This window comes from Zootoca vivipara, chromosome Z2, assembly GCF_965207765.1.
Source record: "Zootoca vivipara chromosome Z2, rZooViv2.hap1.1, whole genome shotgun sequence".
Taxonomy (NCBI): Eukaryota; Metazoa; Chordata; class Lepidosauria; order Squamata; family Lacertidae; genus Zootoca; species Zootoca vivipara.
Window position 1 is genome coordinate 28411648 of NC_142585.1, and position 16327 is coordinate 28427974.

General features: G+C 47.6%; 1 protein-coding gene across 2 annotated transcripts; it reads left to right on the top strand.

Moving 5' to 3' along the window:
- On the top strand, positions 1 to 15583 carry LOC148686604 (uncharacterized). 2 transcript variants are annotated; one of them, XR_015948681.1, is made up of 3 exons: positions 6829 to 7356; positions 7532 to 7669; positions 13705 to 15583. XR_015948681.1 is itself a non-coding variant. In XM_088664666.1 (2 exons), the coding sequence occupies exons 1-2, from the start codon at positions 6857 to 6859 to the stop codon at positions 7581 to 7583; spliced, it is 552 nt and encodes a 183-aa protein (XP_088520792.1). In that variant the 5' UTR covers positions 1 to 6856; the 3' UTR covers positions 7584 to 8093. The 2 variants fall into 2 exon arrangements, 1 of the variants encoding a protein (XP_088520792.1); XM_088664666.1 differs by lacking the exon at positions 13705 to 15583 and having other exon boundaries at positions 1 to 7356; positions 7532 to 8093.
- The last annotated feature ends 744 nt before the right edge of the window (positions 15584 to 16327 follow it).

The window sequence follows — 16327 nt, forward strand, 5'->3', positions numbered from 1 at the left end:
CTGATCAGCAAGCCCTAGGCTCAGTGGTTTAACCCACAGCGCCACCTGGGTCGCTTTTCCCCATAATACTCTCCCCCAAAGGTGTAATACAAAGGTCATGTCATGTCACAAAAACAGTGTTGTGATAGACTGATATTTGAGTCCCTGACTTGTCACCTGTCTGTCAAGCTAGCATTTACATTTTCTTTGATTTGATTTGATTTATTATTACGGTTCTTGACCAGCACACATAAATATGCATTTTCTTTGATATTACAATTGTGTTAGTCAATTCACTCAGTCTCTTGTCCAAATAGCCCCTTTTTGCAAGTCATCTTTCTTTCTTTTGTTAGGTTAGGTTTTGCCCATTGACAGTTTTCAGGGAGAAGTCCAAGTATGAGTATGTGCTGTTACGCTTTAGGGATTATGACTTCCCCTCACTTTACCAGCACTACTGCTTGGGACCACTTTATTTATGTCTCTGATATTCTTGTTGTACAAACAATGTTTTATTTGTTTATTTAAACATTATTTTAACATTTACAGTGCTTTTCTATTGATTTCCATTCACAGAATAGGGTTCATAGGCTTAATTGATGACTTCCACTACGTGTGTGTCTCCATTTTGCCCCCCATTTGATGGATGAGGTGTTGACAAACTATTCTGAAGTGGGTTTGCAGAGCCTAGTCTGCTATTTACATGGCTATTCCTAGAAGCTGCTACTCTGCAAGGGGATTTAAAATTTTAAGGGCTTCAGTGTTCTGATTGGATGGCTGTCAAAGGAGGAGGGATTTGATTGGTCAGTTTTCGGGGCTATGTTGATAATGGAGTTGTTAAGCCTTATTTCTGTGTGTTGGTGTGAATGCACTCATGTGCGTGTATTTTATGAAGGGGTGCATTTATGCACATGTACCTAATTGGCTAGATCCATATTTTCCTGAGAAGGGTTGGAACATGAAGTATGCAAAAGAGAATTGTTACAGAGAACAAGCAGGCACACGAACACCCTCGCCAAAAAAAATTCAAATAGGAAGGTTGTACATTGTAAAACTCTTCATAAAGTGTTTTTATTGTATACGGAGTAGGAAGAGAAATACAGTTATAACACCCCTTAGCAGTGGATGTAATGTGTTTTCTTCCCAAGCTGGCATCATGAATCTGTTTTTCTATTCCCAAGGGGTTTTGCAAAACTGTTTGTTTAGTATTCAGTAACAGATGGAGAAGCTATTTTTCTTCTGTTCAAAAGTGGATCAACATCCCGGGACAGCTCTTGCACTCTGATCCAAAACAAATGTACTTAACAAGGCCTGTTAAGAAGAGCCCAGTTGGGCCAGAGGAAGAGTCTAACTAGTCTGACATTCTTTCCCACAGAGGTCAGCCAGATGCTTTAACCAATTGAATTGCCTCAGCTGGTTTCAGTAGAATTTACTTCCACGCAACTGCTTCTAGCACTTAAAGGCAGTTGTCATTTTATCAAAGATAGCGTATCCTTTTTTTATTGTGCAGTCAATAATTTGTGCTCATGATAGTATTGTTATCAGTATCAGTTATGCATGATTTATTTGCATCGTCAAAAGTTTCAGGGTGAAAACACCGCTTCATTTCTAATCAGTGCATGTGCTGTAACTCCTTGGATGAAATCTTATACAGTCGTAGCTTGTTTTGCGACCGGGATACGTTCCAGAGCCCCGGCCGCTAGCCGAAAAGGATGCAGGGCCGCACCCCCAGAACGTGCATCATGAAGCTCCGCCGCTGGGTATATAGATAATTAATTGGAAACAATGGCTCTAATTCAAGTAGAAATACTGTACATCTCATCTTAGAGGGGAAGACACTGACAAGGTGACTCATGTGTCTGATCAGCCTGTTCTCCAATTGCTGCTAACTGTTGATGGGCAGCTTTAAGGCCCACTGCCCCACCCACCCCTCTCCATTCTTGGATTGTGCAGCTCTTCCGCTACAGAGCTGCCCTTTGCAAATTAAGGTGCATATTGGCCACCTTTGGGCATAGTTATATCGTTTTAACTTTCTACTGTATTTTTATTGGTCTTCTGCTACTCTAAGAGCCTTGAATTGAAGTGTATCCTAGGGCAGTCCTCCCCAATGTGGTACTTTCCAGATGTTTTGGGGCTCCAACTCCTGTCACCCCCAGCATGTATAAGCATTAACCGGGAATTTGGAGAGCACCATTCTAGGGAAGGCTGGCCTAAATATTTACAACATAAAAGCAATGCCTACTTCTTCTTTAAAAAAAAAAACCACACACACCCACTGCCAGGACTGGGAATTCCCTATGCATCCCCCTTGTCTCAAGGATGTTATTATACACAACTCATTTTTAGTGCAGGGCTTGGTGCTTCTGCAAAAACCAGGGCTGGATTTTTAGATGGAGGCATTATGGTGGTTATTATATTAATATGCATTATGAGCAATAACACTGAAAGATTTGCTGCTATTACAAGTGTGATTCACAAACAACCTGTTAAGCCTGTGATCTTAGCCATAAAGTGATTTAGCTTCAGGGACATAACAACTCTGGCTCAGCTGATTCAGCCTTAATGCTTTCTAGCAATTCTTCTGCTCAAACCAACAGTCCAAAGCCTTTCAGGCAGTGTCATATTTTGAGCTGGCAGCTTTGGAGGGGGGGGCTGAGGGTGGTCTGCAGAGGGACAGATTATAATTGAAATGTGACTAGATATCTGGGTAAGTACACTAATACCAGGCAGCAAAGTGCTGAAAAGAGAGCCTGCCTCTGCTGTCGTCTGCAGCTGTTCCATCAGAAGCTAATGATCTCTCTCTCCATTTTGTTCTTCCTGGGAGCATAAAAATAAGCAGCCTAATGAAGCAGCACCAAGTGTCTAAAGACATAGGAGTGAGATGCTTCCACTCAGCATGCATAGGCATTTTGGGTTGGGTGGCAGCTACCCAAATTAATGCCAAAAGGCATAGCAGCCCAAAAGGAATGGATGCTTAAGGGCTCAGGGTTGCTGGAGGAAGTACAAGAACGAGCTCTATTAATTAACTTTGATATTAATATGTTTAACTACACCCCCCCTTGTGATTTCTTTAATACATGGAAAGGGTAATTGGATCATCTAGGTCCTTGCAGATTGTCCACTTTTTCACAAACTCTATAGGAATACAAGTTACTGTTAATCCTTACCAATGACATGCTCTCATTGAAGCCGAAAGTTTGACCAAATGATGGCTCCATTTGGAAGGATGGAAGTGTGAGTACAGGTCATGCAAGTCTTTTGGGAACACATTGTGTTTCAATGTCATGATAAACTGTGCTTTCTCAGTATAGAAACACACTTCCTTTCTTGTGGATGCAGACAGGAGATTAGAAGCCTCTGCTTCCTATTTCGGTTAACCACAATTTAGCATTACTGTATGCCCAAATCCTATGCTGTAGTTAATTATGCATTGTTGAAACTAACCAGCTTCATAAACCATTGGTCTGAAGTTGGCTTCCTTCATGATTCAAACAAACGCAGGATTGCCACCATGAGCTGGGCATCAGCTGAGGATGCCCCAGCAAGGAGCCCACTGACAGAAGCCACCTGGATCTGCACCTCTTCACCATTGCTGCCTGGTTGCTTCTTCACCCATCTCTTCTTACTCTGGTGCCACTATCTGTGGCATTGTCGACTGGTTCTCTGCCTGGCAAGCAAATATGAGGAAGAGGAGCATTGGCAGCTGGTGATCACGGCAAGGAGGAAGCAGACTCAGGCCACATTCTCACCACACATTTAAAGCACAGTGATACTATTTTAAACAGTCACAGCTTCCCCCAAAGAATTTTGGGAGCTGTGGTTTGTTAGGGGAGCTGCGATTGTCAGGAGGCTTCTGTTCCCCTCCCAGAGCTGTAACTTCTAGTGTCTGGGAAGACGGAATGATTGTCAAACCACTGTGAGAACTGTAGCTCTTTGAGGGAAATAATACAGTGTTCCTAACAACTCACAGCACCATTAACAAAACACAGCTCCAAGAATTATGGGGGAAGCCATGATTTTGATAAAACTCTGAAGCAATTTAAGAATGAAAACATCAACACTAAAAAGTATATTTTAAAACATTGCCAGGTCCAATAAAAATATAGATTTGTTTTCACTATGGAGCAGGATAGCAAGTCAGGCATAGCACAGTTTTCAATTATGAGTGTACTAAATCCAGCTAAGCAGACACACACCCTCACCTGGGAGATTAGTCAAACAGCTGCCTATGAATTTCATATAAATTCCTACATTTTATCTGTTCATTCTTCTAAATAGCCAATATCTTAAAATACAAGATTGTACAGATATTACAAGCTTAATACACTGCCTTGGTCACACTGGTCGATGATCTCCGCCGGTTTAGGGACAAAGGTGACACCAGTAGAAATGTGTATAAACATTGGGAAACCAGTGTTTTCAGTTACTATTGTCCCCCTGCCATTTTGCTTTTCCATGGTGAGCTGTGCCACTCTAATGCCATCTTAATAATAATAATAATAATTTGTTATTTATACCCCGCCCATCTGGCTGGGCTTCCCCAGCCACTCTGGGTGGCTTCCAACAGAAAAATAAAACACAGTAATCTATTAAACATTAAAAGCCTCCCTGAACAGGGCTGCCTTCAAATGTCTTCTAAAAGTCTGGTAGTTGTTTTCCTCTTTGACATCTGTTGGGAGGGCATTCCACATTAATACAATGTTCTCTGTCATTTGTGGCTGTTGTAAAATTTGAGCAGAAAATGAAAGCAGAAAATGAAACTCCATACTTTGGGGGATTTCCGTTTGTAAGCCATTTCCCCATATACCTATATTTTACCTCATTGTGTTCTTGGGTCACATACGATATAATTTAGAGACCCATTCAACTTGCTTATACCTATGCTACTTACAGCAAAGGTTTCCAAACTGTGTTGTAACACATTAGTGTGTCAGCTGCAGTGTGTAGGTGTGTCACGCGAACGCTCTCCGCACTCCTTCTGGGCTGGAAAGGTGTTCGTTTAACCTCTGGTTTGCTAGTAAAACTGAATTACTGTTTCACGAAATGATGCATGTCTAGAAAGTGTATCACCAACATGAAAAGTTTAGAAAGCTCTGATTTACAGGGTCTGGTTTAAGCCACAGATGATCAATGCCAACTCCACCCAGTAGAGGGCAGTGTGTGAATGCATAGTAACAAATATATTACCCCCATATATTGTTTGCCTAATTGCATGGTTTTTTTAAAAATAGAACACCTCCTTGTGTTGGCCACCACATTAACAGTTCAATTGATTTTGTTCTTCAGAGCATTTAGCAAGACAATTGGGACCACTTAGGATGGCACAAGATTAGCTATGCCAAGTCTTGCACCAGGATAAAGAGCTGGAAATTAACAACATTTATTTGTGCTGGGCTGATTTGCTCTTTCTTGGGTGCAGTTAAAAATGCTGTCCTCAAGGAATCTGCAATTAATGGATCAGAAATGAAGGAGAACAAGGAGTTGGTTTTCAATCCTTGCAACTCCAAGTAGGTCTGGAATAGAACCCTCCCTGAAACCCTGTTGCTGCCCGTCAGTGTACACAATATTGAACTAGGTGGACCAATGGTCTGACTTAGTAAAAGGCAGTTTCTTATGTCCCTGTGTGTGCCCCTATTGTGCCTAAAACATTATTTCAAAAACAGCTGACAACATTGTTGAGATGAGACAATAATGAACTATCAGATAGTTTAAAGCAGGGGTTGGTCAATCTGTGGCCCTGCAGACATTGTTGAACTTCCAACTCCCTTCTTACCTGGCCATACTGTCAAACAACATTAATAGGACCACAGGTTCCATATCACACTGAATGTTCAAGTGCAGAAGCTCAGTGGTAAAGCATCTGCTTTGGATGCAGAAGGTCCCATGTTCAGTCTCCGGCATCTCCAGGTAGAGCTGAGGATGTCTTTTGTCTGAAACTGTGGGGGCTTCTGCCAATTTGTGTAGGCAACAGTGAGATAGCTGGACCAATGCTCCGACTCCGTATAAGGCAGCTTCTCATGTTCTCCTAGCTTTGGAAGGACTGACACCCTGTGGATAAAAGCTGGAACTACATTCTGCATCGGTAAAAAATGTGCTGCCTGTGATGTTGTTCCTCCAGTGCCACCCCTCCCCACCTGTCCTCCTCTCTCATAAGATTTCACCCTTTCTCCTTTGCTGCTCTGTGCACTTGGAGCTGTGCCTTAGGAAGTGTAGCTGAAACAAATGCATATGCTACAGCCTTTTACTGTAAATGTGTCTGTGGGAAGAGGGGGTTATTGTTTTGTTGTTTTGGTTTAATTATTTACTTGCATTTACTTTATTCTGTATTTTATTCTGCGAACCACCTTGAGATCTTTTGATGAAGGGAGGGTAATTTATTTATTTATTTATTTATTTATTTATTTATTTATTTATTTCTATGTTGTCCATGCATCTATTCTCTCGTTGTCTTTGCTGTATCGAAGTTTATATTCCAAGCCGACCTTGATGCATGGACCTGCCCTCTTGTACATGTTATAAAGCACCTTGCACATTCATGGCATTATCCAAATAAACAATATCCCCCCCCCTAATTAAGCAACTGGAAAGAAGTCTGCCTGGGGTAGGAATATCCAATGTGTTGCCTTCCTGGTGTTGCTGGACTTCCAACCAGGCCCAGTTCGCCCATTGGCTCTAGTGGCGCGTTGCGCCAGGGCGCCTGGGTGCTCAGGGGGCACCCCAGCAAGTGGGGGAGCTGCGCGGCGGCCTCCCTTTTCCCTCCGCCAGCCGCGCCGCTCAGGGGAGAGCAGGGAGGTAAGCGAGCAGAGCAGGGGCACTAGGACCGTGCTCCGCTCTGCAGGGTCATCTCTCACCCTGGCACTGCGTTTCATTGGTAGAGGCGATGCCACATGGCAGCAGCTCTACCAATGAAACGCAGCGCCAGGGTTGGCGGGAAGGCTGTCAAACTTCCAAGGCCAGGAGCCGCGCGGCCTCTGAGGCACCTCGGCTGCTCCTGCAAAGAAGGCCGTTTCCTTGCTCTGGGCCCGCCGCCGGCGGGGCGGCCCTTCCTCCTCGGGTCCTGCCCCGCGCTCCTCAAGTGGCGCAGCAGAGATACGGCGGGGCTGGCAGTCGCGGGTGTCCCGAGTGGGAGGGCCTCTGGCTTTGGCGGCGGCCCTGCTGGTGGCGGCAACAGGGCGCTGGGCTGGCAACGGGGCCTGCCGGACTTGGAGCTCAGCAAGGCCGGCGGAGTCTCGCTCCCCTTGCAGCAGCCTCCCAAGCTCGCCCGGCAGCTCCTCCCATGTACAACAAGCCTCCGCTGGGCAGGGAAGCGGAGCTGGGCGAGCTGGGCCGGCCCGTGCGCCTGGAGCTGAGCCAGGAGGAGAGCATCCGGAGCCACCAGAGGTTAGTGACTCGGAGCCAGGAGCCGTGCAGGCCGGAGGGAAGGGGGGGGTGAAATTTTTTTTGTGCCAGGGCACTGGGTACCCTTAAGACGGCCCTGCTTCCAACTCCCAGAAGTATGACTGCAGGCTGGGGGGACTTCTAAAGCTATTCTTGTAATTCTCACACTATCTTGCAGAACACAGAAGGATGGGACTCCTGCCCAAAGGCACTCCCAGGCTAAGGTTTGACACAGGGCAAGACAGCAGAGGGAAAGGCAAGGAGACCGAGACCTCCTCACTCTGGCTTCACAACACATCTTCACTTCAGAGCTGCTGTGAGTCATCACTTTGGTAGCTGAAAGCATGTTGGTGGGGAACCTCCAGTCTATGGCTCAATCCACTTTGAAAGACACCCCTCTCTCACCAGGCCCTGCCCTTCACCAGCCCTCCTCTGCACCCTCCCTGAGTGCTTTTGCCTTAGCGGAGTCTGTGCTCTTGAACAGAGATGATGCTTCTTGCCAGTAGGATAGGAAGATACGGGAGGGTATGTGTGTGTTGTAGGAACCCAAAGTGTGTGGTACTGCTCCGGGGGGGGGGGGGGAATAATCTAGTACTAAGAGGCAAGGGGTCACTGGATGTATAAATGTATACCAGCCCCTGAATAGCTGGCATCACTGCATCAATGCCATCTGCTTTGTTGAATTAATTAAATAGTGCTAATTGGATTTTGAATAAATATGCAGTTGTTGCTCTTTTGAATTTCATTGTGTTATTTAGTGGGTCATGCTGACAGCTATTCTGAATAATGTTTTTTATTGGGAAGAGTAGGGGGCCCTGGGGATGAGCTTATGGAACCAAGGGAGCAGTGGCCTGAAAAAGCATTGGCATGGCTGCAATGTAGTGCCCTTTATGAAAGAGTTGCAGCTATTGCTCTGTCCGGTTTTTCTCCTGGCTCCACCCATTCCAGGCCCGGGCCTGGCCCATCACTGGCATTCCGTCCCCATAAGTTTCCTCAGCCTTGCTTCATTGGATGTTGTATTTTTTAAAAATCAGTTCATTCTGTAAGCAGCCATGAAATGTCATCAACAGCATTTCCATAAAACAAAGAAGCCTTATTCTCATGCTAACACTGCCAGCATGAATGCCCACTGAGGTGTAGCCATGCCCTCTTGCTCAACACCCTTCTTCCTCATATCAAGGTCTGCCGAGCTCTAACTAGAATCCTGCCTCTCTTCTCCTCTACTGGCTCACATTTTTGCATCTTGCAGATCTGTTCACTTGAGTCCCCACCCCCCTCGAGCAACTAATACATTACATTAAACCAGTGAGTGAAGTAAGTGGTGGTTGGAAGCTGTCCTTTCCACAGACAGCTCACAACACAGAACTCCTCAAGGGCGATGACACGGCGTGTTAAATTCATTAAAATATGTGGAGAAAGAGGCAGGCTCTGATGCACTCGCAGGACCCTCAGCTTACTTATTAAGAATGGCATGTGATTTATTGCGACATCTTTTCCAAGCCTAGGGCTTAAAGTCTCTGCTCATAAACCCCCAGGGAAGGATACAGTGCAAGGAAAGGAAACACATTTTGGGCCTTGCTCAGAGGTGCTGCAGCAGACTTCTCCAACCTGGTGCCCTTCAGCTCCTTTGGACTGCAGCTCCCATCATTCTCGGTTCAAAACATCTGGAGGGTGCCAGGCTGGGGAAGGCTGTGCTGGAGAGACACTGTCCCCACGGGGACTTCCTGGGAAGATGGCACCGGGCCAAGTCTCTTCTGAGTCTCTGCTGTGTGAGTAGGAGTTTTTACTCCCATGAATGGTCCGTTGAACATACCTGGATTAGAGGGGGGGGGGGACGGAGGAGATGGAGTGGACCTGGCAACTGAACTAAACTGAACTAAACAAGCTGACCCAAAGAGGGCCTTGAAGAAAGTTCGGAACAGGAGTTATTCCTGGAAAACCTAGAAACCAGGTTAAATGAGCCCCCCATATCCTCTCTATCAGGAGAGACATTAAGGCACTCTCCCCTGACTGAGGACGAATGGCCAAACAGCTCAAGGCTACAGCACCTGGACAACTTTATCCTTTACTTATCAGGGATGTATGAAGAGTTACTCAAAAGCCACTCCACACAGATAAGCAAAGAACTCAAGCCAATCAAAAATTTCCTATTGGAAAGCTTAAACCTGCTCACCACTCTAACTGAATTAATTAAGAGCCATGAGGTTGCTTCCCCCCCCCCCCATGAGGCATCTAGCAGCAGGTCTAATGGAGGGGAATCCAAGCCGGGACTCGTTCACAAAAAAACAAACAGAAATAAACTAGTGCAAGAGGGAGGGTCCCCTGCTCCCCCCCCAAAAAAAATGGCCTTAAAGAGAAAACGGCCAATGAAAAAAAAAAGAGTCTAAAAACATCAAATTGGGAGGCCGAAAGGGAACCCCAACCTGCAGGGGGTGGGGATGAATTACCGAAAGCTCTTTAATCTGCTTGATAATATAACTACAAAGAACCTGGCTTCTTTTTCCCAAAAGAAAATCACAAACTCACACCGTCACACCGGTTAAGCTGGACAGCTCAGTCTGTATCTGTGGCGATTACAAATGCACCCTGAACCGGGCCTTACAGGACCACACGTACCTGGTTCCTGTAGTGAGCCACGTGTTAGCGACCCTGGCTGGGGCCAAGATCTTTGGGAAGCTGGATCTAGCGCAAGCTTATCGGCAGCTAACTATTGACGAGGCCACTACAGATGCCCAGACAATCGTGACACATAGGGGTGCTTTCAGGGTCAAACACCTACAGTTAGGAGTTAGCATGGCCCCAGGGTTATTTCAGAGCCTAATGGACCGTCTCCTAAAAGACATCCCTGGAGTCGCTCTGTTTTTCGATGATTGTGCTGATTGCCACATCGTCGAGAGAGGACTTTTGCCACCAGATTACAGACAGTGCTCCACGCTTCCAGGCGGCAGGACTTAAGGTAAAACAGAAAAAGTGCCTGTTGGGAGTGAGCAGTGTGGATTTCCTGGGGTTCCGGGTTGACGTGCACAGCCTCCATCCAGCAGAGGACAAAGTGTGTGTCATTTGCGATGCCCCAGACCCAAAGAGCAAGGCAGAGTTACAAGCCTTCTTGGGACTTCTTAATTTTTAACGTGCATTCCTGCCGCACAAGGCAGCCGTAGCTGAGCCTTTGCACAGGCTCCTAGACAAAAAAGCGCTGTGGGTCTGGGGCCCTCGACAGGCCAAGGCTTTCTGAGGGATCAAGGACTTGCTTGTGTCCAACTCAGTGTTGGCACACTTCGATGAAAAGCTCCTGGTGGTGCTAGCTTGTGACACTTCCCCTTAAGAAGTGGGTGCAGTACTGGGCCATCAGCTCCCGGACAGGAGGAAAGTCCCAGTGGCTGACTTCTCCCAATATGGCAATAGTTAAGGGAGTCAAAAAGTTCCATGATTTCCTTTATGGTCGGCCTTTCACTATTGTTACCAACCACAAGCCACTCCTGGGACTCTTTGCACCCGACCGCCAGACACCACAGATGCTTTTGCCACAGGTATTGTGCTGGTCCATTTTCCTGGCCAGTTACCAATACTCACTACAGCACCAACCCAGGAAAGCCATGGGTCACACAGATGCACTCAGCCGCTTGCCGCTGCCGGAGAGTGGTCCTGCCGCTGCTCCTGCCCACCAGATCCTGCAGCTGGAAGACTTACCAGACCAGCCCCTGCATGTGAAGGACATTGCCGTCGCAACCATGAAGGACAGGCTATTGGCCCGCGTCTTGGACTGGGTGGGTCGGGGTGGCCCGGTAAGCCGGGTCCAGAATTTTCTTGTTACACAACCCACAAGGACAAGCTGTCTATTCACCGAGGATGCGTGTTATGGGGTAGCCGTGTCATAGTCGTCGTCCCCCCCCCCCCCGTTATGAAAAAAAAAGTCTTAGAAGGGCTGCATGTGTTTCACCTGGGAATCATCTGGATGAAGGCATTGGCCCGTAGCTATGTGTGGTGGTTAGGCATTGATGCGGAGATAGAGGGCTGGGTGAAACGTTGCAGACCCTGCCAGGTCTCCCGGCCGGATCCACCCAAAGCACCTGTACAGTCCTGGGAGTCCACACAGTCCCCATGGTCCCAGGACTGTGTAGGTGGACTTTGCGGGGCCCTTTCAGGGCCAACACTTCCTAATAGTGGTCGACTCTCAGTCAAGTGGCTCAAGGTGGTGCTGACCTCGACCGTGTCCGCTAGAGCGACTATAAAAACACCCAGGAAGCTATTCACTACACACGGCTTGCCAGACACACTGGTGAGTGATAATGGAACCGCTTTTACTTCGACGGAATTCAAAGAATTTGTAACTAAGAATGGAATCTGCCACATTCATTCTGCTCCTTTTCACCCGGCCACTAACGACCAAGCTGAACCCATGGTCCGTACTACCAAAGATGCACTTAGGTGCATAGTGCATGGTGACTGGACTCTCTGGTTAGTGGAGTTCTTATTGGCCCAGCACATCACCCCAAGCACAGTGACCGGCCAGAGCCCGGCAGAGTTGCTTATGGGAAGGAGGCTCACTACCCTCTTTGATCATATGCACCCCGACCAGGCTCTTGAGCAAGAGCCATCCACTGTGGTACGGGGGGCTCCAAGAGGGTTCTCCCCGGGGGACACTGTGAATGTCCAAAACTATGGGCCCAGTCCGAGTTGGGTTCCAGGTACCATTGCCCACTGTACAGGTCCGGTTTCCTACGGGGTAGGGTTGGAGGGGGGACTAGTTTGGAAGAGACACCTCGACCAGATCAGAACCAGGGCACCTCTGAACACAGAACTCCAAGCAGAACCAGAGAACAGAGAAATGGGTACTTTGGAAAATTCTGTGCCCAGACCAGGGTGGGAACCAGATGAGTTGCCGGTGACCGAGTTACCCCAGCAGGGCAACTTCAGGCCAGAGTCCTCAGTGGTTCCAGTGGCTGTGACCCCTTCGGAGCCAACCCCACTTAGACCACGGGTACCAGAGGAACCTCCTGGGTCAACCACTTGGGCACAGGAACTGTGACGGTCCCAGCGGAAGCGGAAAAGGCCGGCACACCTTGATGACTATGTTTGTTCCTTTTGTTAGGAAGTTGGGGGGAGGAGTGTTATGTATTGGGTTTAACACAGTTGATGTTGCCACAAATTAGAACAAGTTACAAATTATAAATATCTAGGAATGGTGGTACAGGCCTCAGGAACCAACAACTCTATCCGGAGCTCTGCAGGAAAAAAACGCAAACTGCATCCTCAATTTTTTTAGAGCCCAATGAGGTTTTTTTTGTCCCCGCGACCCTCAAAGTATACAAGGCCAAAACACTGGCACAGCTCCTTTATGGAGCCTTTCTGGGTCTGCCTCTCTCTACCTTCTCCCCCCTGGAGTGCGTTCAATCCAAATTTATTAGAGCTCTCCTACAAGTCCCCAGATGCATTTCAAACACATGGGTTAGACTAGAATAGGGGATAATGAGAGTGGAGGCTTTCATCTGCCTAACATCAATCTACAAATGGCTGACATTGAATCTGCTTCCTCGAGGAATAGCCCCATTGATCCTCTGCGACCAGTTCCAGTCAGGCTGGCTGACAGCAGTCCTGAACTCCCTCCAGAAACTGGGTTTTGCTCCCCAAGCCCTTCTAAGTCTGGGATTGGGCCAAGCAAAAGCCACGGTGAGACAAAGAATCATAGACACCAAGAGACAACAGGACTGCTCAAGATGCCCCGACTATAAAATTGGAGAAACTAAGAGATATATAGCTGTTCCAGCAGCTTACCTCTACTTTCTCCTATCCAAAAACGCAAGAAGGGTTTTTACACTCGCCAGAAGCTCGGCTCTTTTCTTGATGGTCCTGGAAGGATCCTACAAAAAAGTCCCATACGCTCAAAGACTCTGTGCCTGTTCACTGGGGGAAATAGGAAGCCCAGAGCACCTGTTTTTTAAATGCCCCTTCTAGTAGTGAGACCATTGACTCCATGCTGGTGAGGCTAGCTGACCTCCCAGAAAAGCAAAAAATTTGACTTGCTCCTGTTAGGCAAAGATCAGAAGATGACCTGGATGGCTGCCAGATTCTGTGTTCAGATCTGCAGGCGTAGACCTTCCCCAGATCCAAACTAGTTCATTAGAAAATCCCTAAACTTGGTTCCGAGAGGGACCCAGGGTCAGTTCTCTGCGGTAGCTTATCTTAAAGTTTTAAAGTATCTATATGCTTATTGCATGTATAAACATTAATTTTACTGTTGTTCAATGTTTTATATGTATGTTTTGTCCTCTGGGATTGTTCCCCCAAATGTGTTTTTATAAGCTGGTCTCCAACCGTAGTAAATTATTCATTCATTCACTGTCCCCACTCTAGGTTTTTGAACCCAAGGAATGTGCATGCAGCAAAGTGGATCACATAGAATCACAGAATTGTAGAGTTGGAAGGGACCTCCAGGATCATCTACTCCAATCCCCTGCAGTACATGAATCACACTTAGAATTTTGAAAAAACACTGGCTGTCACTATTTAATTACAGTCTTACCTTAGATCTCAAACGTCTTGGCTCTCGAACGATTGAAACCTGGCAGTGAGTGTTCTGATTTTCGAATGATTTTCAGAAGCTGAACATCTGGCGTGGCTTCCACGGCTTCCAATTGGCTGCCGGACACTCCAGCAGCCAATCAGAAGCCGCGCCTTGGTTTTCAAACAGTTCTGGGAGTCGAAAGGACCCCCAGAACGCATTCTGTTTGAGAACCAAGGTACGACTGTACCAGGCCATGATTTTATGACACCGGTTCTTCTATTCTGACTTTTGTGGAGAAATGCCTTTTAAAAACATAGGTGTGGACACACCCAAAATCTTCCGGCATATTTGTTAACCTCCTGTCCTGAATCACTAAATCTTAGAATAGCTCACTTCTAATGTGTATTCATGTAAATGAATAATAAAATGCCACCCAACCATCAAGAGAGGCAATGTTGCTAATGGATCAAGCCTATTATGATGGTGATGAGGAGAATCTGTGGCAGAGCTGTCATAGTTTCCTAAGTTTGGTGGGACTGCTTTCTCTTACATCCTCAATTTTTCTTCTCAATGGGAGAAGTCAATGGGAGGGAAATGGGGAAATGATTTCAAAGGAGCAATGGGGTCTGTCATCCCCGAATATCCTGTTACCATGACACAACTATATCCAGAGGCGTAGCAAGCCCAGGTGGTACCTGGTGGGATTTTTTTTGGTCACCCCCCTACAATGGCACCTACCCTCTGGCTCTAGCTCTGGTGAAAAGTGAAAAACATGAATTCCAAAAAAAACCTAGAGCTTACAGAACAAAACCGACTTCAGATATGAAATCAGCATTGAAAGAACATATAAGAACAGTTGAAAAATCTCATGCAACAGAAAATTTAAAAAATGCTCCCCAGTGGAGGGGCACGCCGTGTCACCCCTCCTCCAAGGTTGCCCCCATTGCCCCCCTTGCTACGCCACTGCTATATCACAGGCTGTGTACAAACAATGGTCACAGCCACAGATAAGGTGACTTGAGGGCATGGTGGCCTGAAGAGAGCAGGCTATGCAGGGCCACCTTAGTCTGGTTTCAGACCTAGTTTTAGTTCCAAAATAGTCTTGGTCTTCCTGCTTAATGAACTTTATTTGGGAGGAGACAATCTTAGTTCTATTTGTTTTCTCAACAGTTTTCAACACAATTTAGCACAATGTCCTTCTGGAATGACACTGGGAGTTGATGAGGCATTTGGTCCCTCCCAGAAGCCACTAATGGACCATTAGACTGCCTGAATATCCTTGGATACTAGTCCCCAGTTACTCATTTGGAGGAAACTTTAAACACATTCAGTAAATCAGAGACAGCATGGGGTAGTGGTTAGAGTGTTGGACTAGGATCTGGGAGAGACCAGGGTTTGAATCTCCGCTCAACCAGGAAGCTCATGGGGTGTGACCTTGGGGGCCAGTCACTGCCTTTCAGCCCAAACTACCACACAAGGTTGTTGTGGGGATTAAATGGGGGGGAGGAGTGCCACCTTTAGGAAAAGGTGTAATGTAAATGCAAACAACAACAACTTTGTAACAAGTTCATTTCATGTACAGTATCTTAATGTCTGGGGAACTAGCCTCTTCAAGATAGAGAGCAATTCTCTCCAGTCAAAGTTGTCATTTTTGTGCAATGCTAATTAATGTGCCACGCATACCCTTGAGAACCCCCTGAAAAAAGCACTGTATATAGTACATATAAAAGAATCAGACCTATTCAGTGCAAGGGCGTACCCACCACGGGGCAAGTTAGGGCAGCTGCCCTACTCTAGAAGCAGGGCTGGTGGGCAGAGGCGGAGCACAGCCCGGCGGAGCGCGAATTCGCCATTCCCGCCGCGCCGCGCCGCACCCTCCCTCCAGCTCCCCGCCGCGCCCTCAGGCAAGGCCAAGCGCGGCGGGGAACCAGGGAGCGTGGCGCGGTGGGCGGGAACGCCGAACTCGCGCTCCGCCGGGCTGGGCTCCGCCTCCGCCCACCAGCCCTGCTTCTAGGGAGGGGCACAGCCCGGTGGAGCGCGGGTTCGCCGTTCCCGCCCGCCGCGCTGCGCCCTCCCTCCAGCTCCCCGTCGCGCCCTCTGGCAAGGCCAAGCGCGGCGGGGAACCAGAGAGCGCGGCGCGGCGGGCGGGAACGCTGAACTCGCGCTCCGCTGGGCTGGGCTCCGCCTCCGCCCACCAGCCCTGCTTCTAGGGAGGGGCACAGCCCGGCGGAGCGCGAGTTCGCTGTTCCCGCCCACTTTGTGGCCCCTCCCCTTCCGTGCCTTGGCCCCTCCCCTTGCCCCCCCTAGTTTTGATCCTGGGTACGCCCATGATTCAGTGCTATATTTCTGCAGCACAATTTTAAAGCATAAATACATAAGTGTCCCCCCCCCCCCAGTTTTATGCATTGCTGTACTGTATTTATCTGTTCATGTGCTGGTTTCTTGAGAGAACTTGGAGTGTATTATATTGTA